This window comes from Silurus aristotelis (assembly GCF_946808225.1).
Source record: "Silurus aristotelis genome assembly, chromosome: 6".
NCBI lineage: Eukaryota > Metazoa > Chordata > Actinopteri > Siluriformes > Siluridae > Silurus > Silurus aristotelis.
In genome coordinates, this window is record NC_139579.1 from 27101188 (window position 1) to 27126693 (window position 25506).

The 25506-nt window shown below is 37.1% G+C and overlaps 1 protein-coding gene across 4 annotated transcripts in view; it reads right to left on the reverse strand.

Annotated features, from left to right (window-relative positions):
• The window catches only part of alk (ALK receptor tyrosine kinase), a 479320-nt gene that overhangs the window by 7127 nt on the left and 446687 nt on the right, over window positions 1–25506 (reverse strand). For all 4 annotated transcript variants that reach the window (XM_083544512.1, XM_083544514.1, XM_083544515.1 and 1 more), the window contains 14 exons: window positions 20249–20411; window positions 19900–20047; window positions 18973–19083; window positions 18271–18412; window positions 15199–15369; window positions 14956–15054; window positions 14710–14865; window positions 12984–13094; window positions 8809–8995; window positions 8332–8422; window positions 8106–8170; window positions 7899–8028; window positions 7638–7735; window positions 3923–4015 (listed from right to left, as the gene is read on the reverse strand). In XM_083544512.1, the coding sequence (XP_083400638.1) occupies window positions 3923–4015; window positions 7638–7735; window positions 7899–8028; window positions 8106–8170; window positions 8332–8422; window positions 8809–8995; window positions 12984–13094; window positions 14710–14865; window positions 14956–15054; window positions 15199–15369; window positions 18271–18412; window positions 18973–19083; window positions 19900–20047; window positions 20249–20411 (1765 nt within the window). The remainder of the gene's footprint in view (window positions 1–3922; window positions 4016–7637; window positions 7736–7898; window positions 8029–8105; window positions 8171–8331; window positions 8423–8808; window positions 8996–12983; window positions 13095–14709; window positions 14866–14955; window positions 15055–15198; window positions 15370–18270; window positions 18413–18972; window positions 19084–19899; window positions 20048–20248; window positions 20412–25506) is intronic.

A 25506-nucleotide genomic window follows, 5' to 3' on the forward strand; every position in this document is an offset into this window, starting at 1 on the left:
ATCTCCACACCATCCAACCTTCTCTCTCTCTCTCATTTTCCTCATTCGAGTACTTTTGTTTACTTTCGTTTACGAAAGTATAAATGTGTACAAAAAAAGTACTTTGAGTTTGAATAAAGTCATATTTAAGCAGGGAATTAGTACTCAAATAAAGGAATGGTGTACTTCATCCTCAGCTGTTCATAAGACAACATAGTGAATAAAGTTTGAATTCATAATATAAAACCTAAGCCAGGAAGTGTGTTTGCTTTGTTTTCCATGTTGTATACGAGCAAAATTATAATTTTTTTACATAACCTTTTTACATGATCTGGTTCGCTCATATACATACTACAGCTATAAATGCGAATACCGCTCGAACTCGGAGTAAATGGCGCATAGTAAATGATGGACTTTATAGTTTTAACGTTGGTGCATGTCACATCTTGTTCCTCGTTTTTTTTAGCCAAAAACTGCATGGAGTTATTTTATGTCGGATTGTATCGTGAAAAAGAACTAAAGAACTGAAAGACTGCTTGTTTACCAAAACAGAGTATAAACGAACAAACTCGGGGTTAATCAAATGTATTAAACCAATCCATCTTCATCTCTCTCTCTCCTACACACATACACACACACGATTCCCAAAACAGTATTACATAAAACTGCTGGTCTCAGAAGCACCAAAGAACCTTAAACCCCTAATTTGAGAGCTTTGTCTCATTGCTCTAGAGCTCTGAGCTCTTGAAGTTTAGCAGAGACATGCAGAAATCGTCTTCAGCGATTAAAATTGCTTTACGGCATCATGACACCGGCTCTGCTTACTCAGCACGCTTCTTTTTTACCAGAGTCATCTTCAGCCTTACTGCACTAGGAGCTGTCAGGGGCTACCTCCAGTTTTTCTTAAAAAAGAACAATAATGTGCATCCTGATTTTTTAACTGAAAAGAGTTGCTATGCAGTAGCATGAAGAAACCCGTACGAAGTAAGAGTTATAACGTATAAAGTTGATTATTTTGTTTTAATGGTGCATTCTGAAGTGTTACATTCCTTTTAGAGCACAGCAGTTTGCCAAGGTGAACAATTTTATAAATAAAAAATCAGCTTCAAAATGTCAGTCTTTTTCCAGACTCTCTCTTAAGCACTCTTTCTTTAAGATACACAACAGAGAATCCACAAAAAAAGTAATCTTTCTTAAAAACTTCCTCATTGCAAAAATGTTACAAAGCTTTGTTTAAAAATGTATAATCACACTCTTGATGTCACCCAAATGAGGATGGGTTCCCCTTTTGAGTCTGGTTCCTCTCAAGGTTTCTTCCTCATGTCATCTCAGGGAGTTTTTCCTTGCCAAAGTCACCATGGCTGCTTATCAGGGAAAAATACACACCATTCACCTTGACTGTTAAATTCTGTAAAGCTGCTTTGAGACAATTCCTGCTGTGAAAAGCGCTATAAAAATAAACTTGACTTGACTTTGGCACAGGAGACTCCTTACAAAAATGGTAAATTCAGCAATTACCCTTAAAAAATCTAACCGCTATACAAGTCCTTGTGAATGAGTTGTTACTATGGTAACAAGAGCTCATAATATTACCCTGGGAACTGCCTCTAGCTGGAAGTACTGCCAGAACTGTCAAAATGTATCGCCATGTGAACAATCAGAGTGAAAACACTTTACTCAAGAATAGTGTTCACAGGGCTGCATGACACCTGTATTAACTTTTTTTTTCTTCGAGAAGAAGAATTATTCCAATAATCATCTTGACAATGTATTGCTTTGATGTCAAGGTGACAAAAAACTGCAATCAAGCGACATATTTTTGAGAACCGTTGAGACTTAATAATCACCCAGAGAAAAGTATAAAAAATACGCAAAAATACGTTTCATAAAGCTCAGGACTTGAGGATTTGGCATCAGCTAGATGAGGTTAAGTTTCAGCATTTTACTTGGGAATGCTGTAAACTATATTTTAGCAAGAAAAATGACTTTGTGCATGCATTTACTATTAATAGAATGACAGTTTTTAACAGTCTGTTAATCAAAATAAAGCCAGCCTGTAGTCCAACCCTTTTCCCTACTGAAACCATTCGCTGCATCTTGAAACAAAAAATATGATAAAGAAGACCCAGGACTGCTGAGCAGCAAGAATCCTAAATGGGATAAGAACGGGACACACCATTGTGTGACAGCTAGTGTCCTCAATTTCCAGATCTATGCAGACTGTTTAAACATTTGAAATGTTTTAATGTTCTATTGTAAATATATTATGGGTCAATGATATTTGGACTTGATTACTACTTATTTTGGAATAGGGATTGTAGTTTTCCGTCTCCGTCTTTTTTTAAGCATTAAAGAATATTTCACATGAATTCTGCATTAATAAATATGTAAAATAAAAGAAAGAAGAAAAAAAAAAAAGAAACTAACAGTACCAAGATTGCACTTTGTAAAACATATAGTTTAATTTGCCTTTAAGTGAGCCTCATTAGTTTCTGATTATGTTTGATTACATGAAATGTAAAAGCAGCACTCCATTTATACTTTGAGAGCTATATTAATTGCAACCTAGAGAGAAAGAGAGAGAGTGAGAGAAAACAAAAAATTTAACTTCCTTTTTGCAGGGAAATTACATAAAGATGATAGATGATTTAGATAATGATAGATTTTTTTCCAATTAGTTATTTATTTAGCCACTTTAATTGAAAGTTACCTAGAACTAGAGTGTTTTAAATGTAAATGCAAAAGTTTTACATAAGTATATATATATATATATATATATATATATATATATATATATATATATATATATATATATATTATTTAATGTTTTGTCCATTTAATGAATGTTAAGACCGAATTATTTGGATGATAAAATGATTATTTTTTATCGAATCCATTAAATCTTATTCCATTCCAACAACATTCCAGATTCTCATCACTAAGTAACTGCAAATATGATCGGAGCAAGTTAATTTCCAAAAAAATATTATAAAATCTAAAATGATGGTGATTCACCCCACTTGATGAACTACCAGCGTATGTTTTTTTTAATTTGTTTTTTTATATAATTTCTGTTTTTTAAGCATCTGGACATTTTCAACTTTCTTTTTTGGTCCACCAGGTCACAAGTTAGAGGGAAAGTGAGAAAAACAAACATTAAGGAGAGAGTGCTGGTGAAAAAGAAATTGCTGGTCTTGTTAGTGAGTGCCTGTAAGGAGAGTCATGAAATATTTCACTGGCAATATTCCAATGTTGCAATAGAACCAAAAATAATAACGGTTATTTTTGAGGACATGATGTGATGTCCCGTCTTGCTTGTGTGGCTGCAAACAATCGAGTCGCACAAACAACTCAAAAGCTTGTCGATTCCTCCCTCCGAAAGATATAGTGAAGGCAAGCAATCTCCTCAAACAACCTCCTCATAAGCAGAGTATCTGATGTGAATAAAGCTCATCCAGATAACAAGCTATGCTAAATTGTTAGCTAACACTAGTTAACTGTATTAGCATAAACAGAAGAAGAAACACCTCTAAGAGTACATTTTAACATTATGCTGAATGTTTTTTTTTAAGCTAGAATGTTGTAAAATACATGAGACCATGTGATAGTAGGGAGCTAGTTAACACTGTATGCAGTGTACTTTGTGAGAAAGTTGCACCATATTGCACAGCAGTATGCACAGTACTGTTTGGTTGGCCAAAAGTGATTTCACAGAACTTATTCATATGCAATGTGTCTCTTCAGGTTTAATGTGCAAATATACCTCCTTAAAAAAAAGGGGAAAAAATAAAATAAAACAATTTACAAAATAGGTCAAATGTATTGAGGTCAAATGTAAGTTAAAATATTTCGACTCAGTAGCTTAAATTCATTGCAGTGTCAGGTAAAACTCTATCCTTTCATGCTTTGGGATTTTTACATTTGGTGATAATCAGCAGAATACCTGTAGATGTCTCTGGCCATGCCGAAGTCTCCGATTTTGGCCACTCTTCCTAGACCTTTACAGGTGAGCAAGCAGTTTCTCGCTGCGATGTCCCTGTGGAACACAAACACAGCTTTAGAGCTAGATGTACCTAATTTTAACTTGTACCTTACAACTTGTAGATGTATCTCAATTTCTCATTGCATTTCACTTGATTGCTTTTAACTGTTTCTTACTAAATTTCATTATTAAATTCCTTTCTTTTGGCTTCTCCCGTTAGGGGTCGCCACGGCGGATCCTCAGCATGTTTGATTTGGCACGTTTTTACGCTGGATGCCCTTCCTAACGCAACCCTCCCCAATTTATCCGGGCTTGGGACCGGCACTGAAAGTGGCTGGGGTCGGTTCCCTGACCGGGGATCAAACCCAGGCCGCAGCGGTGAGAGCGCTGCATCCTAACCACTAGACACTAGACCCTCCATTATTAAATTCCTACTCCAATACATTCCAATTTTCAGTCAAATAAGCTTTTAATACAATACAGTACACAGTAAAATGAAACTGTTCCCCAAAGGCATTTAGCTAGTTTGTAACATTTGCATTTAAGCTAATATTTGAAAGAATAGGAATAAACCTATGCACTATTTAACCTATGCTAATTCTCAACATTACGGGGTATTTAGCTAGTTGCGTGTCTTTATAAAATAATAGAAATCTGTTGTTACTGAGTAATTCCTAGCTTATAAAATGCTAGCAAGCTTTTGGACTTTAACTAATCTGTATCATCAGAGTTATTAGCCTGCTAGTTAACATTGAAAGATTCGAATTAACAAACAAAGATGTCGGAAATATTAGATATCTATCACCATTCAGTTTGATTGTATCATTCAATTGATTAGCATGTAGCTATTGTTTGAGAGTTTAAAAATAATGTTGTTAGGCTCAGCACGTTTTCCCCAAATTCCTTGGTTTAAAAAATAAGGCAATAAAATCATTGTGTAATTTGAGATTAACTTTTTTTCTTTTGTGAATCTTTCTCGTACTTTTGCTTTTCTTTCAGCTGTCTTTGTGTAAATTTACCAGTTTCTACTTTCCTACTTTATTTACTGCAACAATTAAGGAGATGAAACCTTCACCGCATTGTTTATTAGAATGTGTAGTTGCACTTTTACTTTCACAATTTCTCTAATAATTTTTATTTTATTTAAACTACTCTTTTAGATGAGTTGTACTCATTCTGCACTAATCTGATCAGCAAATAAACAAGCACAAAAAAAAAAAACCCAGACACCCTGAATGATGAAATGGTGACAGCCTTGAAAAATGAACTGTGAGATTCTGTATGTTTGATAAGAATTTTAATAATAAAACAGGGTTTTGAAAAAAATTCAAGCAAAATTCTTTTTTTTTTCAAAGAAATGTTGACAAGATTGAAATAATAATAGTGCTATTACACTTTCCTACAACATATAATTGCACTAAAATGATCTGTAGTTGCTATTCATGTGTATACTAATAGATTTCATTAAACTAATGTTCTATATACAAGCAATAAAATGCAAGCAACAATCAACCTGGTGTTCATGTCAGGGAGTCACCAGTCACGCCTTCCTCTAATGCTCACACTCTCACTCAGCCTCTCCCTGCTACAAATCACCTGCACCTGTCCTCCTCCTACTAATAACCTACACCTGTCCTCCATTTACCCGTCCCCTTTATAAGGTCCCTATTTCCCTTCACTCACCGTCCGATCCACCAGTTACGCCCATAGATCACCCAGACCTCCAACTGCTCTTGTTCCCTGTGCTTCCATGCTCCTGGCTACGCTTAGTTAAGTGTACCCTTTTGCTACAGTCTCTTCTCAAGCTCTCGATGTGTGTGCATGTTTAGACCAATAAAAGACAATCAGTTTTACTCCTGGTTTCTGAGGCCTGGTCTATCCGTGACAGTTCAATTATAGTAAGATAATCAATACAAGGAAGCTATTGAATCCAATACAGGCCTTAAATGCATTACTCCTCTTATATTATAATTACTTGCCAATAATTACAGACATTATTTGTTATAGAACATCACAATATAAGTTTATTTTAGTGTTATACTTTATTTTAAATGATGTGGAACATCCACAAAAATGTCAGTTGTTCCTATCATTTACATTATTGCAGCTATAAACTGTGTATCCATCACCATTTATCTCTTTCTCTTCTCTCTCTCTCTCTCTCTCTCTCTCTCTCTCTCTCTCTCTCTCTCTCTCTCTCTCTCTCTCTCTCTCTCTCTCTCCATAATACATCAAAGACCCTTCTTTCCTTACTCCTCATTGCATTCTCCATCAACATTTCACTAGAACTGTACAATCATATTTTTTAAATAATCTTCAACAACGTAGTTATAATCATGCTAGCTAACATTTAAGAAGTTAAAATATATATACACAAATATATATAATATTTGTGGTTCACCTCAAATATTTCTTACTCTTTCAATTTGTTAGCTAACTTTTAATAGAATGTTGGAATGTTCATTAAACTATACTAATTCCAAAAGTTTTAAATATTACCTATTGATTGAGTTGTTATTATGCTTGTTAGTGTTTTGAATAAATAAAGCTTAGAAATAAGGATATCGTTAGGCTCAGCTCATGGTTTCCCCACAATCCTTGTAAACAAACAAACAAATAAACAAACAAATTAATATTTGTGTAATTTAAGGAAAATGTACATTTACAATATGTTTGCTTTTATTTTAGTCTTTTTTTATTTAGTCAATTTAGGAAAAAAATCTGCTTTAAAAATAGGTCAATATTCAAAAAACTAAAAGTCTGCTGTTTCAGTCCCTAAGAATTGGTGCTTGTAAGAGAAGTGATCATTGATTTTATTTGTACATTAACATAAACCAGTAAGTTAGCATTCAGGCAGCACCACTAAAAAAACTGCTGATTCATTAATAATTTTTGATCCTAGCACTGGTGTATACTATTAATATTTTATTTATGTATTTAATTATTTTATAAATTTTTGGTTACAGTTAAAACAAAAGAAGAAAAATTTTTACTCCGCTGTTAATTGTCACCGTGTTACATTACTCTCAGTTAGTTTAGTGGAAATACAAGTCATAGTTATACTTGGTACATCACTTTATCCACTAAGAACGATATGGAGAAACTAAATTTATAAGATGTTGGACTTCTGATCGGAAGGTTGTGAGTACAAATCCCAGTACCACCAATATACCACTTAAGGGCCCCTGAGCAAGGCACTTAACACTCAAGTCACTCTTTCAATGTAACTCTATTTAGTAAACAAAAAGTCTTGATTTCCTTGATCTTGTTATTGCAAATCAAAAACCTACAGTAGCTAGATAGAGTGCCTTCAATAGAGTGAACTTCAAATCTCTGTGGCCAAAACAGACATGAATGTAGGCACAGCATAGGGGAGGTTTTTGGTGTAAATATGTCTGTAAATAAAGCTGTTTGTGTCTTATGTCTCCTCCACATTATCCAGATTAATGATTGGATTGTACATGTAGTGTAAATGAGCTCTAATTGGACTCGTTTGTCACGGTCCCCTGAGCAAGGGTACAGCGACAAAGAGGAAATTCTGCATCAGCAAGAAAGGACCGTCTCATGCTGAGAGAAAAAAAGGTGAGTGAGAGGAATACAATTGCTGTGTCTATGGAATAGCAAAGACGCCATCTGCTAGACATGGACTGGCAGAGTGTATGAGTGTGTGTTATACCTGTGTATGAACTGATTCTCTTCTAGGTACTGGCAGCCATGTGCTATATCTCTGGCAATGTTCAGAAGGTCCACCATAGTCAGACTAGAGGGATGTTCCTGAGATAGAAAGAAACATTTAAAGTTTGGAAGCAAACAGGAAACTCGACAGATGGTCTGTTTGTAAGACTTGCATAAAGACATATGGTGTAATTAGGTATAAAACTGACCAACCAAACAAGGGCTACAAGTGTATGGTTTTTTTTTTTGTGTGTGTGCTCACCAGCCTGGGTCTGGTTTCCCTAAGAAATGTTTTGAGGTCTCCTCCAGCCATCAGCTCCAGCAGAATGAAGCGAGGAAGAGCCTGCAAACTCACGCCTATACAGCGGACAATGTTCTGATGGCTGAATTTGCTGGCAAAGAAATGGGGGGGTCAAGGAGGTATATGAAAAAAAATATATACATTGTCTGTCTTTGAAACTATTCTTACCTGATTATGAGCGCTTCCATTAGAAAGTCTAGTTCATCCTGCTCAGAGCACACCTCAGGAAGCGTCTGATTAGAATCACAAGTCCCAAAAAGATTTGCTTAAAAACGCCAGCCACGTCTCTCTCTCTCTCTCTCTCTCTCTCTCTCTCTCTCTCTCTCTCTCTCTCTCTCTCTCTCTCTCTCTCTCTCTCTCTCTTTCTCTTATTCTGCATATAAATTTGGCTTACCTTAACAGCTACCTGCATAGGACTGGGTTCTCCTGGTATTCCCACAGCCAGACCCTCATAGACCTCTCCAAAGGCGCCATGCCCCAAACCCCTACACACACCATATGCATTATACAGCAATATGCAGCAAAATAGCATGGAACTTAGTAAAATAGATTCTACCTAAACTATGTTTCTGTAACAAATAAACCTCTCACTTGTTAAAATTCTATGGTAGTGACTGGTAATTAAGACCCTACTAAAGAATCTTTGGCAAGGATGTTAATTCTCAATTGCTAAAAAAAGGCTAATTGCCTTTTTTCCCCTTGCACTTTCATGCATTCGTCTTACCCTGCACATATGAATGAACTGATTCTACTACACCCCACAGGGCAAATCTCTAACTATGTTAAAAAAGAACACCTCATCCTTCTTGGAAAGTGATTAATAAACAGAAAGCATGCAGCTGGACTGCCCACAAGGTAAACGTTAGCTAACCTTGTGAGTGAAATGTTGCGCCGTGGTACTTCCTTCAGGTCATTAACTGAGGCCGTCTTTCCAGCGAAGCAGTAGTTGGGGTTGTAATCAGTCATGATGGTTGAGGCTCTCAGCTTACTCAACTTGCAATCTGGACTCTGAAGCTCAAGCTGAATGGACTGCAGCTCAGTGTGCTTGCGCCTGTACACTGTACACATAAACGTTTCAAAGATAGCAAGTGAGTGATGGCCTGTTGGTGATCTGCAAAGGTGCAGATAAATAAGTCCCAAGTCACATTTGATGGAGAACTAAGTGTAAATTATTTAAAAGCTTGTTTATTAGGTGGGTAGCATCCACAGGCAGCACTTAAACAATCCAGAGATCCCTGAAAGAAAAGCGGCTGCCTGGTGAGGTTACTTATTTTGATCTACACTAATTTCTTTTGATAATTTTAGTTATATACCTACAATATTCAAGACTCAAATCTGCTTGATGTTTTACAGTTCTAAAATAGATTTTAGGGGGCAAATCCTGACCTTAGGTTACTGTCTTCTCTACCCATGTTCTCACGTTCCTTAAGATACCTCCCATTTCTGCAAAACACTCAGCTAGGTGGGCTGGCTAGGCTGAACTGCCCCTGTATATAAAAAGTGTCCTTATATAAACCATCATCCAGCCTCCCTGGGAAATCTCCATGACCCTGACAAGGATAAAGCAGTTAATGAAGACAATAAATGAATAAAAGTGATACTGGTGCCCATTGAGGTTAATAAAGCAGCTGCCTTTAGGGAAAAAAAAATCCTCAAGTATCTCAGATGATATGCATCAGATCTTAGAGCTGGACAATTTTTAAGCCAAAAAACTCAAATTGAATTCAAGAATTCGATATGGTTGGTTATAAGTGCACCATGTAGCTGCTTGATGGCTTAGTGGTTATAATTCTCATCTAAAAATTGGAAATCTCAGCTTTGCCTAATAGCATCTGCTGAACACTTGAGGAAAAACCCTAACCCTCAAATAATCAGCTCAGCTTTAAGTCATTTTTTGGAAGGGCGGAAAAAAAGTCCAGGTAAATGCATGTATACATGTGATCTGTGAGATATATTATTTAAATAGGTCAGTAGTTTAGATTTGAGATATTAGAGTCAAATTAGCAGAACTCATGTACAAAACTATATAGCCTTGTAAACACCTTGGAACAAACGTGTAAACAAAAAGACCGAAGCATTTGTGCGTGCACACCAACACACTCATCCACACACTGAAAGCTTGGTGGCCGTGACCCTCAGCTGTAAACACATTAGCACTAGCTGCGAAAGTGATTTATTCACAGTTTGGTAATGGACGAGGCTTGTCATGGGACGGCTAACTGGCCATCAGTCATCACTCTGTTTAATTCATCAATAGTTGATTGCTACTTTTCACCGCATGGACAGAGCTGGCAGATGTGATGTGTGGTGTGATGGCTCAATGTGTGTGTAGGTGTGATAAGAAACACAAGTCTGCACACACATACAGTACACACCAGTGGCGGGCCGTGCATTTGGTACCTCGGCCTTCAGTGGGAGGTTACTCAATTCAATCCACCTCTTAATACCACAACTATCACGTCGTATTTATAGAAAGCATCAACACTATACAAAAACGCAATATAAAAGCATGTTACATTACAGAGAGAGAGAGGAATTTCAAATATGGAGGGTGAAAACCATTTTACTACAGCAAGAAACCCAGTTAAGACATCTCTAAACCTCTACACTAAAACTGCAACTGTGCACCTACATCATCTGGTGCAGTTCAGAATTAATATTTGTCTAATAACAATGACAAAAACATTTTAAAAGTTAATTAAAATACAACCTACTCACCAGAGATGCAGACTCATAATTTGCACCGCTCCCCAGAGTCTGTAAGCCAGTGATAACACTCGTATTCACTGGTCTGAGAGTGGCAAACAAACCCTTTCCCAGGCTGAGACAGGCTAGCTTTTTTTTGGCCGACCTCCTTACGATGTCTAGCTTTTCTTGAAAATTTATATTTAAGTATGTCCGAGACCTAATACATTTTTATTCGTCTGTAGGCATAAAAATTGTCTAACTCAGATGTATTAATGTGTGCAGAGCTACAGACGTGTTTTGCCAGTCAAACTTGGCTGTAACAGTTTCCCTCTGACCAACCAATCAGAGGAGGAAAAATGCTGACGCTATTCTGGGATAGCTAGCTGGCCCTGTGAGGTGAATTTAAAATCTGATTGGTTAAAGAAACAGACCCGTTGTTAATAAAGACTAAGGTAAAAGCACCAGCAGTACAGACTTTGAAGGCCCTGGGCGGATTAGATTGACAAGGCAGCACATAGAGGCTGAAATCTCAATGGATAAAAAATTTAACATCCACATACACATACTGGAAGCAGTGCAGCCAAGAGAAACGCTGCAAAATGAAGAGAATAAACTGTTGGGAATAAATAAAATTTCATGGAACAAATATTAGAATTTAAGTTGTATGGTTGTAGGTTGTAGGTCAGTGCTTCCGATAGTGTTTAGGCCAGCAGAGAAGGCTTTGTTGGACCTGACCGCCCGCCACTGGTACACACACACACCGATGTGACGCAGTGTGAGGGATGGCCGTTAGGGCAGATCTACCTGACACAGCTACACTCATTAAAAACAACAACTCATGCAGAGATGTCATGTGCAATTTTTTTTGTAGGGGGCTTGTTAGTGGTTTTGTCTGTCTGTGTTTTAATATCTGTGCATCCTATTCATCCCTTTCAGTCTTGGACATTTATGTATCCACCTACTGTAGTTCGGAACTGAAATGCTTGCACTGGCAGATTTTTTTTTCTTAGATATCCCCAGATACTGCACATATTTGTACCCACAGAGGATGAAAAAGATGATCTTTCTGAAGTCCGGAAGTTTGAGTCCCTGGATATCCGTTTGGTATTTCAAGTGCACCCTGAGTTTCTAGATTCCCATGACTTAAAAAACTTTGTCACGCATCACAAAAAAAAAAAACCTTGAGTATGCGTCCTACATTCAAGTGACATTTAGGAAACCTGGAAAACTAATTTTTTTCATTCATTATTTTCATAGCGGTCGTCATTCTAATGAGGAAAATGCAGATTTAACTTTCCTGAAAAGCTATTTCTGCTGATTATTCGTTTAACAGTTATCTGCACTTGTGACTGGTACAGTGAGTAATCTCACCTAGATTCTCTGGAGACTTAAAGTTTCCCCAAAACTTTTTTCTTAATCCCCCCACCAAACAGATATTTAAGTAAGATGTAGATAACGATCCCATATAATCCCCCAACAGTGGAGTAGACTAAAGCAGAGATAAAAAAGAGTAAAGTAGAATAGAGTAGATCAGAGTAGAGTTGAATAGACTTGACAAAAATTAATTTTAAGGAAAGAGTAGATTAAAGTTGAGTGGACTAAACAATTGAAGAGTAGACTAAAAAATAGTAGAGCAGAGAGGACTGGAAAAGGGCAGAGGAGATTAGAGTAGAGTTGAATATGATTAGAGTAGAATTGACTATACTAAAAAAAAGATAAGACTAGAGTAGTTTGAGGTAGATTAGAGTACTGAAGAGTTGACTAGACTTGCGTAGTGTAAAGTAGATTAGAGTAGAGTAAAGTAGACTAGATAAGAATAGAGTAAGAAAGATTAGAGTTGGCTAGAGCAGAAATGACGACTGGAGTCGAGTCGAGTCGAGTAGAGTAGAGTAGAGTAGAGTAGAGTAGAGTAGAGTAGAGTAGAGTAGAGTAGAGTAGAGTTCACTAGAGTAGAAAAGACTAAAGTAGAAAAGACTAGATTAGAGTGTGGAAGATTAGAGTAGAATTGACTAGACTATATAAAACTAGCTTAGTTGGTCTTCTGATTATATGGCCATGAGTTCAAATCCCAGTCAAACCAAGCTGCCACTCCTGGGCCCCTGCGGAAGGCCCTTAACCCAATAGCTGCTCAGTTGTAGGAATGAGATAACTGAAAGTCACTCTGGATAAGGGTGTCTGCCAACTGCTGTAAATGTAACGTCAAAGTATAAAAAGAGTAGTCATAATAAAAAAAAAATTTCAGAAAGCTTTTTCTTTGTCATCACTGGTAGATTTCAGCCCAGATTTCTGTAAAATGCTTTTTGTCTATAGATAAGATCACCATACCAATAAACACAGTTGAATTAAACTGTGACTTACTGATCATCACTCCAGACACGGCCAGCAACAGAGCTGCAATGAGTGCTGAGGTTCCTACAGAGAGCCCCAATGCTAGGTGAGAGAGAGAGGGCTGAAGAAGCACTGATGTATCTGGAACCACACACACACACACACACACACACACACACACACACACACACACACACACACACACACACACACACACAGTATATATTTGCTCTATATCCATCTTAAACCACTGTTGCCTCGGCTGCACCATTGTGCTGCCCAGCTGTTCATATATCTACCTCTCTTTTTTCAATATTTACAAATTCAAATAAGCACATTGACATCTTTAAGATCCAAATTCTTGTAAAATGTTATCCTAAAAATCTGACTATTTTATGTGTAGCCCCTTGAGGGAAACGTGTTAATAACAATGATTATTATGATTTATGATTTCAAATCTATCAAACCTATTAATTAAAATTCTTATCAATATTACAGTATAATATTAAGAAAATATGAGTGAATTCTATAAATTCTGTTATACAAATAGATATTTACTGTACTGTACTGTTCTTTTTCTGTTTCTGTGATTTGTGTAGGAATGTCCAAATAATTGGAAACGTCTGTTTCATATATATATATATATATATATATATATATATATATATATATATATATATATATATATATATATTCATTCATCCTTTCATTCATTCATTTTCTCCCGCTTATCCGTAATTCGGGTCGCGGGGGCAGCAGTCTAAGCAGGCCCCCGCCTTCGACTGCTGCCCAATCCTCACAGCACTGTCCCTTACGGTCCCTCCTGCAGGTGGTGAGCCCACGGGAAGGCGGCCCTACGTCACTCCGACATCACGGACCTTGAAATTTCCCTCGTAAGGGACCCCCGGAGCATAGAGGGTTAAGGGCCTTGCTCAAGGGCCCAAGAGTGGCAGCTTGGCGATACCGGGGCTTGAACCCCAGACCTTCCGATCGGCAACCCAGCGCCTTAACCGCTGGAGCCACCACTCCCCCTATATATATATATATATATATATATATATATATATATATATATACATACATACATACATACATACATATATATATATATATATATATATATATTTATATATATATATATATATATATATATATATATATATATATATATATATACATACATACATATAGATATATTTGAATACCTTACCAAGACTATAACAAGAGAGAGAGGTAGAGAGATTATAGCATTATAATGATGTGGGATTGCCAGCGATGAGCTGTATAGTATCAGAGTCCCTAAAGAATGTGTATAATTTTCGGTATTACATGATATTATTAACCGCTACTTCAGTAATCCCTCATCATTAATAAAACACAGCATTAAAGCACATTATTTAAAATTGCATGCAAGCTTTGGAAACACTATTTGGCCCAAATCTGACCAGGCATTCTGCTTATTACACAGAGCTGTTATCAGTCTGGTGTTGTTTATAACTAGTAATTAATAATGCACTCTAATATATGTTTTTGATACAAAAATAATGATAGATATGAACACAGAGTGTAAGGTTACATCTGGTTGTTCTTATAAAATGAACATACATTTGAAACCTTTAAGAGACAGACCTGCTAGGTCCTTGATATTACCAAAAAAAAGAGAATAGAAAGTTGAAGCGTATCACATCATACAATCTTAGCGATCATACAGAGTAATGAAAGATCATTGTTTTGTCTTCATATATGTTTTTTTAACCTGTAGAATTGACACAGGAGACCCTATCGGCGGCGAGGACAAGCTCCTCATCGCAGTAACACTCGCTTCCCTCTAAAGTCTCATGGCACTCTCCTGACTCGCAGTGACTGCAGTTCTGCACTGGGTTGATGATCACCTCCCCATCACCCTCCATGCCTGACATCAACAAAACATATGGCCAGAATGTTAGTCAATCAAATGATGCAAGACCTCACATGCCTGCCGGCACCTTAGCGAATCAGTTACCTTTAAGTGCATCCATGAATATCTCTCCATCTGGGCTGATAAAGGAAGATCCGTCCTCTCCATCCTGCTCAGGGTCATTGTCTAGTGAAGTGCTCCCACCTACAAACCACCAAGGAGCAAACAAGCTCTGATGCAATGTGATGTAACAGGTTCAAAGTGATAGAGCAAGATATAGCACACTGCAGAGCGGTTCTGGTGGCATGGCGTGACGTAAAAAAAAGCCTCTAGGAAATGATGGCTAACCTCTATAGCCACCTCCTCCACCCCCACTTGTGCAAGCTCCTCCTCCTCCTCCAAAGCCACCATAAGACTTCAAGCCCATCTTATGACATGGCTCTCCTCCTTGACCTCCCAAATTGAGGGGTCTTCCACCCTGAGCCACAGGAAAGCTATCATTCCAGCCTCCACCTCCACCTAAAGAAGAAAAAAGGGGAATGAGTTTGAGAAATGAGGATGTTTGAAATCTATTTATTCATCTGTTGATACAGCTTGCTGTCTGCCTGAGAATTTGCAATGAGCCGGTCTACTCGTCTACACCTTGTCAACTTCTTGAACGGTCCTATTACTTTTTCAGAGCCTTTGCTTTCCTGCTTCGAAATTAGCTTTTTTCTTTTGCTCTAGCCATCCTATCTCAGACAAGATGCTATGACACTCTGAGTGTTATGGTTCATGCATTTCACGGAATGTCTGGAAACACAAACACATACTGATGATTCCGACTGAGTCAGACTGTCTCAACTGCCACCTTCCTTCAGCTTTCAAACACAGACCATTGCTTCTTTTTTTTTTCCTTACCAAGAAAACACAAAATTATTCTGCAAGGCAGACCTGCCCTGATTTTTTTTCTTTTCTTTTCTTTTCTTTTTTTTTTTTTTTTTACTTCCTGCCAATTTTAGAGTAGAGCATGGAGAGCTGTAAACAAGACCATAGACAGGAGGAAAGATCTAGTACTTACCAGATAGCTAAAATAAAGATATAAAATCAATAATGATCTTGGTCAGTATTTTGGATATTTCCAACTTGGTTACATTTGAAAGTCTTATTAGCAATGCAGAAAGATTATCTCCAGATTGGGAATGTTTTTAAGATTTTTTTCAATGAAGATGTATTAAAGTATTGCCAACAGTCTATTCTTTTCATCTCTATCTTGCGCTGTTTTCTGTACTGTCTATTTAAAAAGTTTCAATCCAAATCAGATTGCAGCCTTTACATCACAATAGTAGCGTAAAGTAAATGTTGCTCGAAGGCTGTTGGTTTAATCAACCAGACCGCACTGGGGCCATCTAGCAGGTGTACAGTAATGTCGCCAGTTTTACATCCTTTGACTGGGGTAGGAGATCGCAATAGTCAGAGGTCGCAAACCACACCTGTGATGCAGCGTTCTGTTATTTTGCATTTCTGTGTATTATTGATGGTTTTTACAGCAGTGGTGTCATAACAATGGTATTAATAGGTGGTAGTATTGGTGTGGTAGTATGGGTGTGAAACGCATGGCCTGCCACAGCTTAATACTAAAAATGACTAAATAAATGAGTGAATGAAATGAATGAATATTTATGAAGTGTAGTTTAATGTATTTAAGCACGTATTCTTAATTTCTTAAACTAATTAACTAATTACATATTTGAATAAATATATCAACAACAACATAATAAATTGTACAATACTGGTTATATATTAAAATAATGGATCAAAAGGTCAGTGGTTGAAACAACAGCACCACAATGCTGCCACTGTTGGGCCCTTGAGCAAGGCCCTTAAACCTCTCTGCTCCAGGGGCACTGTATCATGGCTGACCATGCCCTCTGACCCCAGTTTTCTAACGGTCTAAGATTTGTGCAGTAATGCACTTTGTGACAAGTAAAAACCACTTTCAATTCTTTCTAATTTATATAATAAATATTGTGTATAATAAGCAAAACAGCCATGGATGGAACTTGGTAACTTTCCAAAATCCTGTTCAAATCCACAGCCATTTTTGGTTTTATCTCCAGCTGCTTTGGAGGTTACATCACCAACATTTGGTGTCTTTGCTAGGAGCCCATTAGCAGAAAAAGTAAAGCAAAAAAGACAGTCTAATCCAGCAGGCTGATTAAATTGGCCATTATAATGACAGCGAAAAACCAGTATAAAGTCTCACACTCCCATAATTGAAGGTTTCCGTACATACAGTAAATGCATGTGAGGATAATGCGATGATATCGCAGCGCATAATGCAAACATGAATTTGCCCAGATCAGGTCCCTAAATATATCACAAAGATAGACTCTTTGTGTTGTTTTTGTATAAACCATTTCCATTGTCAGGAGATATTATTCAAAACATTTTCTAAACGAAATTGAACATAATCCATTGATTAACCTTTAAAAATGTCTCACAGACATTAACAAGAATATTGAATAATGCTTGGGACAGTTAGGGCTCGGAAAACACCTCATTATATTTGCCAACTGCCTTGTGTTATCTCTAGATGTTTTAGAAATTCTCTGAATCTTGTTTGAGTATACTGTAGATTGAGACTACGACATACAACATATACATCCACATCTAGAAATAGTGGCTTACATAAGGCTTAACACAACTGAAATATCAGCCTCTACATCTTCTAGACATACCTCATGTGGCAAGGCAAAAACCAGAAATAAATGTCTGCGAGGGAGCAGGGAATGAAGAAGAAGAAGAGGGATTGTGAACGGGCCATGCCCTGGCCTCTTGTGCTGACTCCCAGCAGCAGTAAATAGAACACAATGGGGAAGCTGGCCTTTGAAAAGCAAGGCTGTAATAGAAGTCATACGGCGAACGCAGCAAGAGATGACCATGAGAGAGAGCGTATGCATGCACAAAGACTCTCATACACTTTCTCAAATGTGTGCTCAGACAAAAATACTCTTCAAAATCAGAAAAAAAAAAACCCGAACTCATGCTGTCACACACCATCTATATTTTGCTGCTCCAATTGAAAAACTCTCAAAAGAACCACAAAAAGAGATTGCTTATCCTTACATTTTTAAAATAAACATCCTAAAAACTCTCAGCACTACTGGGACCCCAAGTCAAACATCTCATCCAAGAGCCAATATTTTTCTTGTCTAGACTTGCTAGTTTCTTGACCTAAAACTGCTTCAGTATTCAGTACAATCGATCAACAGGAGACACAGAGTTGAGTCAAGTCTTTAAAGTCGTATTTACTTTTTTTGTACTTTATTTTTTTACTGTTTGTGGATTGTGGCATAGATGTAGATTTCTGGATTTATTCGAATAATATTCAGATTCACACTCAATAGTGCAATGCAGGCATTTCTAATGTATACCCACCTGCAGCTCCTGACATGCCATTGAGGCCAGGAACACTCAAATCATGGTCCACCAGCTCAGTCGAGCTCTCCGATTGGCCATTGTAGCCTCGACCTCCGCCTCCAGCAGCAACCAGAAGAGGGATATGAACCCCTTTCTCTGCCTGAAATGATACAGATTTTGAGTTCATTATTCAAAAAACACCAGTGTGGTGTGTGAACGATTAGCTCCACTCTCCAGGTTGCAAATATCCCCAATTGCACTTAATGAAATAAGAAAAACGTTCAATCCAACTGTTAGTAAAATGAGTACATAATTCACCGCCGTTTGAATCTCGCGCCCCACCAGTTTATCGCGAAATTGCATTTGCCACATAACTAATTTGTTTCGCTGTTAGCACGATAGACCGTATTGGGAATTGTTTTTATGAAGTTTTATGTTGAAATAATGAAATGTATTAATAAAAATATAATTATTAATTATAAAATGTGAATACAGTAGAGTACTGTATACATAAAATATAATTTTTGGGTTGGCGTCCGTTTATCACGGGAGGTTTTGTGTCGTTATGCTAAACACATGTGTTACTATTTAAACGTGTACAAACTCATGGACTTAATACATCTAGTAAAAAGTAAGTGTCTACTTGTGCACATTTCCAGCCCAATTGTCTCCTGATTTATTCCAGTAATTTATATTGTTAAAATATCGTGCAAGTCTTACCTTAAAGACATAGGTAGCACCACCGCCTCCTCCACCTCCTCCTTTCAACATGCTCTTGCTGTCTGGAGGGCCTTTTTGCTCAAGACAGATCTTCTGCAGGGACTCCTCAGGCTACACGAGAGCAGAGCAGAGATCCAGCGGGTAATTAATTTTACTTGCTAAGCTTCTTTTCAATGATAATGCTCTACTATGGCTACTACAGTATGTGCTACACTGGAATAATGTACTCTTACATAAACTGCAGTACACCAGCTTACAGTAATGTACTCTATTCTTGGTTACTGTACTAATCCTTGCACTGGTTTACTGCACTAAACATTAACATTTGCATTTACATTTGCGGCATTTAGCAGACGCCCTTATCCAGAGCGACGTACAAAAGTGCTTTAAATCTCTAGTAATGAATAGATCTACACTGGTACGCCAGATTAGAAACTTAATAGAAATATAACCCTAGAATTCTGCAAACTTGGAAAGTGCTAATTTAAGTGTTTCAGGAAGAGGTAGGTCTTCAGTTGTCGCTTGAAGATAATCAGGGACGCTATACGGACATCTAGGGGAAGTTCTTTCCACCACCTTGGTGCCAGAACAGAGAAGAGCCTTGAAGTATACTTACCTCTTATTCTGAGAGAAGGTGGTACCAGTCGAGCAGTGCTGGAGGATCTCAGACAGCGTGGTGCAGTGCGAGATGTGATAAGGTCACTGAGGTAAGAAACTTGGACTACAGTACAGTACTGTTCACTCAGCTATAATACTGGACTCTACAGTGGGCTATAGAACTCTACACTAAGCTCCTGCACTGTTCTTACATGGTTATTGCACTGTACATTACACATATCCTACCTTTGTTCAGTCTGTACTACAATCATAACACCTGGACTGGTTTTATGTACATATACAGAACGATGTAAGAAGAAAGCCACTCACTTTAGAACATGCGTCTTCTCCCTGCTGTCCCACCAGAATGTACAGCACCTCATCTTTGTACAGCCTAAAATCTCCAGCAATACAGACCCCATGTGACCTGAACATGTTGAGAACGCTGCGTCCACCAGCCGCACCATAAGCCGTGATCCTATAAGTCGCAAAAGTAAAGACAGACAGTTTTTAAAAGACAGATCATAAAATCTTTAAGGACTAAATTATTAGATAGAAAGATAGAACATTTGGAATACGATTGGTAAGATGATCATGCCGAACACTTCATGTGATCAATCTGATCATGTATACAGTCTGTATATGAAGATTGTGGGTTTTCCCTCGGTACAGTACATACCTGTATAATCCAGTTTTAGGAACCCTCCACATCTGGATGCCCTTGAGTGCTCCCTTTGTCCCGATGCTCACATTCACATTGCTTTTACGGTAGGAATTGCTGCACTGAGAGGGAGTAGGACCTGTCGGTCCTGTAGCTCCACAGGTGCGGAAAAACCACTTGGCTGCAAACAAAAACACACACACTTTCATACATCTGTTCATTTAATTTCATATATTCATATATTTCAATGTTTTTGAAATGCACAAATTGCTTATATTCATTGGAAAGAGGCATGGGTAATTCAATATACATTTTGCAAGTTGATTAAAGTTAAAGAGGTGCACTTTAAAATATTTTACAATATCTACCCATGTAAAGCTTGTTCATCAAAATTCATCAACATTGGCAACAAATGCTGTTTTCGTAATGCACACGAAAGAAATGTTAATTATAAATGATCTTTAAAAGATAAACAAGTAAACGCACATGTTTAAAGATGTTGGGAACATTTACATTCTGCCGGAGTAGATATAATGTCCTTAAACAAAAATGTGCAAATTGTCTTCCCAAATGTGAATTATTCTTAATAGAGAAAAGTCCTTATTGTTTATCAACAACAACAACAAAAAAAGATTTGTTTAATCTTATGTAGAAATTCTGTGTAAAAGTATTGTCCCCTGCTATGCTTTTCAAATTACATGTATTTTTATTATACGTATATATATTTTTTCTTTCTCTGGAGAAAGGAAAGAAACATTTATTTAAAAATGTATAAAAAAAAATAAAGGAAATAAAATGTTTGAAAAATAAAGTAATTTTTTTATTCTCAATATGTGGTTATGTTAAATTGTGGATATACATTGTTATGTTTATATGCTGGAATCTGCTGTTAAACTTTGAATTTATAAAAAAAAAAAAAAATTAAAACTAATATAATCTCATTATATCTTAGATTGAAATCATTTCTCATAAAAAAACTGATTTTCATATTATTTTCATTAGAAGCTTAGTGCCGTGACAGGGCTAGTTCATCCCAGATGGCACACTTATCTGAAAGAGATGAATAAAATAAGAGAAGCTGAGAAGTGGAGTAGTTGACATACTGTTTTAATGTTTGGCTTCTGAAATCTCAGTTATACTGCAGGAGGATGAGAGTCTGGCTCCTGATACAATCATCCAGGGGAAAAAACCCAACAACAACGATGTAGATGTCCACTCTTTTGAACGCTCTTCAATGTTTTAAAAAAGGCTATTATTTCTTATTAGGGCCATAATGGCCCCCATATGGAGGCCTGACAGCAGTTGCCGCATTTGCCATTAGCCATGAGATTAGACACTTGTCAGATGGGCACAATGGCACTGCTCTGAGCTACAGTCTGGACCTGATATCAAGTTCTTAGAAAGTCAGCCAAGAGGTGGTATGGAGACAGATGATCGGCTAACGGCAGTAGCCGGAAGGAGAAAAGACGAAGAAGAAGAAGATAAGAAGGTCAGGCAAGAGGAGCTGCATTTGCTCATTTTATAAGAAAAAGAAGCACTACTGCATCTATACTATAGTGCAAGCTAAGAAATAGGTTTAAATTATACTACGGTGTACATTGTGTGCTACTTTTTATGTGTGCTCATTCACAGGTACATGGATATTTCAAAATAATGTTTCCAAACAATAATTCTTGTGTGTTGTGACTGCTTTTGGACTCCATTTATCATTGGCATGTTGTGTAGAGTATCTCATTTAATAACATTTATTTAGAATCCATTAAACTAGCTGTACAATCCATTGCGATTCTGGATAAAGACCTAAGTGTAATCTTATGTAGTTCCATCTTCACTGTGAGACCACACATATGAATATTTGGTATTTTTCATTTTTCTTTTAGTCGAAGTGACCTTGACCATCGATAAAGCAAAGATTACTGAATTAATGAGACTTTTTTTTTTTTTTTTCTTTTTTTTTTTTCGTCTCTAGCCCTGAATGTGCAGCTATTAACATTGTTCTAACAGCGTATAAAATACTTTAGCCACCCAATTTGGCTGTTATGTTCAAGTTTCTTCATTTTTATTCTTTTTTTTATTTTTAAACAGAGGGCCAAAAACATTTCATTTTCAAGAAAGTCAGTATATTTGGCCTTAATAAGGGGTGAGGTTGAGAAAGGGAGTGCGGCTAGGCATGCTGATGTGATCTCTCAAAGTCTGCTCTTCTTAATCTTTAAAAAACTGAGTGTAACGAGACGGTGACATTTTTGCAATTATCATAACAGTACAATTGGATTGTATGTAGATATACATTTCACTTGAATGTGCGAGTGGTGTGTTACTGCAGGGGTGCGATCAAGCATCAGCTGCAAGGCAAGGGAGGGCAAGCTGTGCGATTCATAAGAGTGTACAAGGTGGTATCAAAAGGTTTCGAGACTAATGGTTCTAAGTGGTGCTCTTTTGACCAAATGTCTTACCACATCAGTGATTTCATGATGGACGGAAACAAAGAGCAAATGTAAAATTCTGCATAAAACTGGGCAAATCTGCCACAGAGACGTTTGATGAGATTCGACAAGTTTACGGCGATGCTGCAGTAAGTCGTTCGAGGTGTTTTGAGTGGAACGTGCGCTTCAAGAGAGGAAGAACATCACTGGAAGACGACGAGAGAACAGGAAGACTCTAAACAAGCTCAACCACCGAAAAACGTAGAAACCATTTGGCAACTTGTCCATTATGATCGTCGGAGAACAATCCACATGATCTTATCTCCACCCCCACCCTGCTCACCAAATTTGTCTCCTGCTTACTTCGCCCTCTTTCTGAAGATGAAGATCCGGTGTTGCAGTTTTTACAACATTTTGAAATAAAGACTTCCAGGACATATTCCAGAAGTGGCAGGAATGCTGGGAATGATGCATTTACTGTATTGGGTCTGGCGTTAAACTAAATAGCAGAAAACCCATTGAAAACCAAAACCATACTTTAAAGATAAAAGTAAAGCAACACTGATTTAAAACTGAGTTAGAAAGTCTCAGTTACTCACAAATAAAACTTTGACATTCCTTCATTTCTTTCTAGCTATCTCTCTCTTTTTTTTTTTATCCCAACAAAATATAACATTGGAAAAAACTGCGCTTATGAACCTATATTATTTAATATTCTATTAAGATATGACTGCTATGGCACTTGGGCAGGTCAGTATGACTGAATGCTGCTGATGGGTATACTAATCCTTTCTCTTTCTTTCTCGCTCACACACACACACACACACACACACACACACACACACACACACACACACACACACACACAGAGGGCATTGCAATTATTGCAAGCCATAAACACTCCTAGAAAGTACTGCAGAAGTGCAACAGACCTCATCAAAACACAAAAGTTGAAAGGTTTTTATATTCTGTGTACAACCCAAAGGGGTATAAAGCTACATGATTCCACATAACCTATGATTCTGCCTTATGTTTAGAAATCAGCTACAAAAAGTGCTCAGGAGTGTGTGGGAAAGACAGAATGGCTGAATACACAGTCACTGGCACTTTTAACAAAAAATACGAAAGCCAGGTCGTACTATAACATGTACTATGTACTATAAAAGCTGTTGTGGTTCAAGCTCCTTTAACCTACAGGATCAGGCTACTAAATAACTCTGATCCAGGTCTGGTGCAAACACACAGCCCTCTCTTTATACTAAGGGGCGTTCAGTCAAAAATTAGGGATGTAAGATTTCCTGATTCGCATAAAATTTAAAGAAGTGATGCATCGATTTAAAAAGTAGACAAGTTTGGATTTGTATCACGTTGCATCATTTTAAACGTATTTGCATCAGTAAAAATCTTTTATTAATTGTTAGTAGATGCGCTATACTTTTATTTTTTTTTAAAGTGGGATACAAGTTGGCATTTGTATCGCTATGCAAAGTTTTTAACCTATAAAGTAGATAAAGTGACCAATATTTTAAATGTATATATGTAGTTTGATATTTTCTCACTAAACAGGTTCTTAAGGGCGTTCACTTAGCACCACTGCTGCTACGTGAATTTGACAAATCACAACATTGCAGAGATTGAGACATGTTCTGAGAGTCACAGATAATAGAGATTAACATGGCAGAGGTAGAGATGCATCTTCCTAGAGACGGAACAGAAAAAGAACGCCTGGTTTTATCTAATCTTTTTTCGTTTTATCTTGCACTACAAAGGCCTGTTTGTAAAAGAGCCATTGAAAGTCAGATCTTCACTTAAGTAAATGTATGATTTACTGTCTGTAGGAACCAAAAAAATCTAAATAAATGATCTGTCCCATACTGAAATGCATAGCATATTTTTTCATTGCATTGCATTGAATTGAATCGCATAGTGTTGCATCAAATCAGAAATCGGATCACACTGCATAATAAGGGGGTGAACGGTATCACAATGTATTGTATGGTTGACTATGCTTTGATATGCAAATCTCTTTGAGATGCACATCCCTAGTTAAAATGTCCTTCATTACATTCATAAATGGTAACAGCAGAGAGCTACGTTAAGCTAATTATGAACTAAAGTGGCTCATGTGTGCAAAGCACAATAACAACCCAATAAAATTTGACTTTGAGAAACCAAAACATAACAGTACATAACAATGATTTATTTTCTAATGATTGATTTTGGGGTTGCTGTTGTTTGTGTTCTGAATTTGCTATTTTTGCTACGTTCGTGTGTTTTAAAGTAAACAGATAAATTACATATTTTGAGGATGAATACATTCTTCCATGCTTGTGATAAAGTATCCCAAACTACTAGCAAAAACTAGATATGGAATTCGATTGAATTTTTACACATTGAACTGCTACAATTTTTACCCTCCTGTATCTGTTATTATCAAAATGATCATATTTCACATCCTTTTAGTTGTTGTGTGTTGAATAAAATAAATAAAATAAATTTCTCATTGGAAAATATTCTACACTTTAAAAATGACAGCTAATCTTTAGCCTTGACCCTAAACACACAACGACTAACAGGATGGCAGTAATTATCAATTGTCCAGGTGAGAAGAGCAATCCTCTGGAGCAAAATGAGGCAAAGAATTGTGATCATTTCGATCATAAACAAGTCACAGAAAAAGCTTTTCATCTCATTCTTCTATTGTTAAAAAATGCTTGGCTTAGACGTGGGTCATGGAGAGCACAGAGCATCACAAGGTTAGTGATGTGGCCATTTCTTCTCCACACATCAGAGTAATCAAGCAGACAAAGGCTGAAAAAAAAAAACCTTGTGTAGACGAGAGTACCCTACACT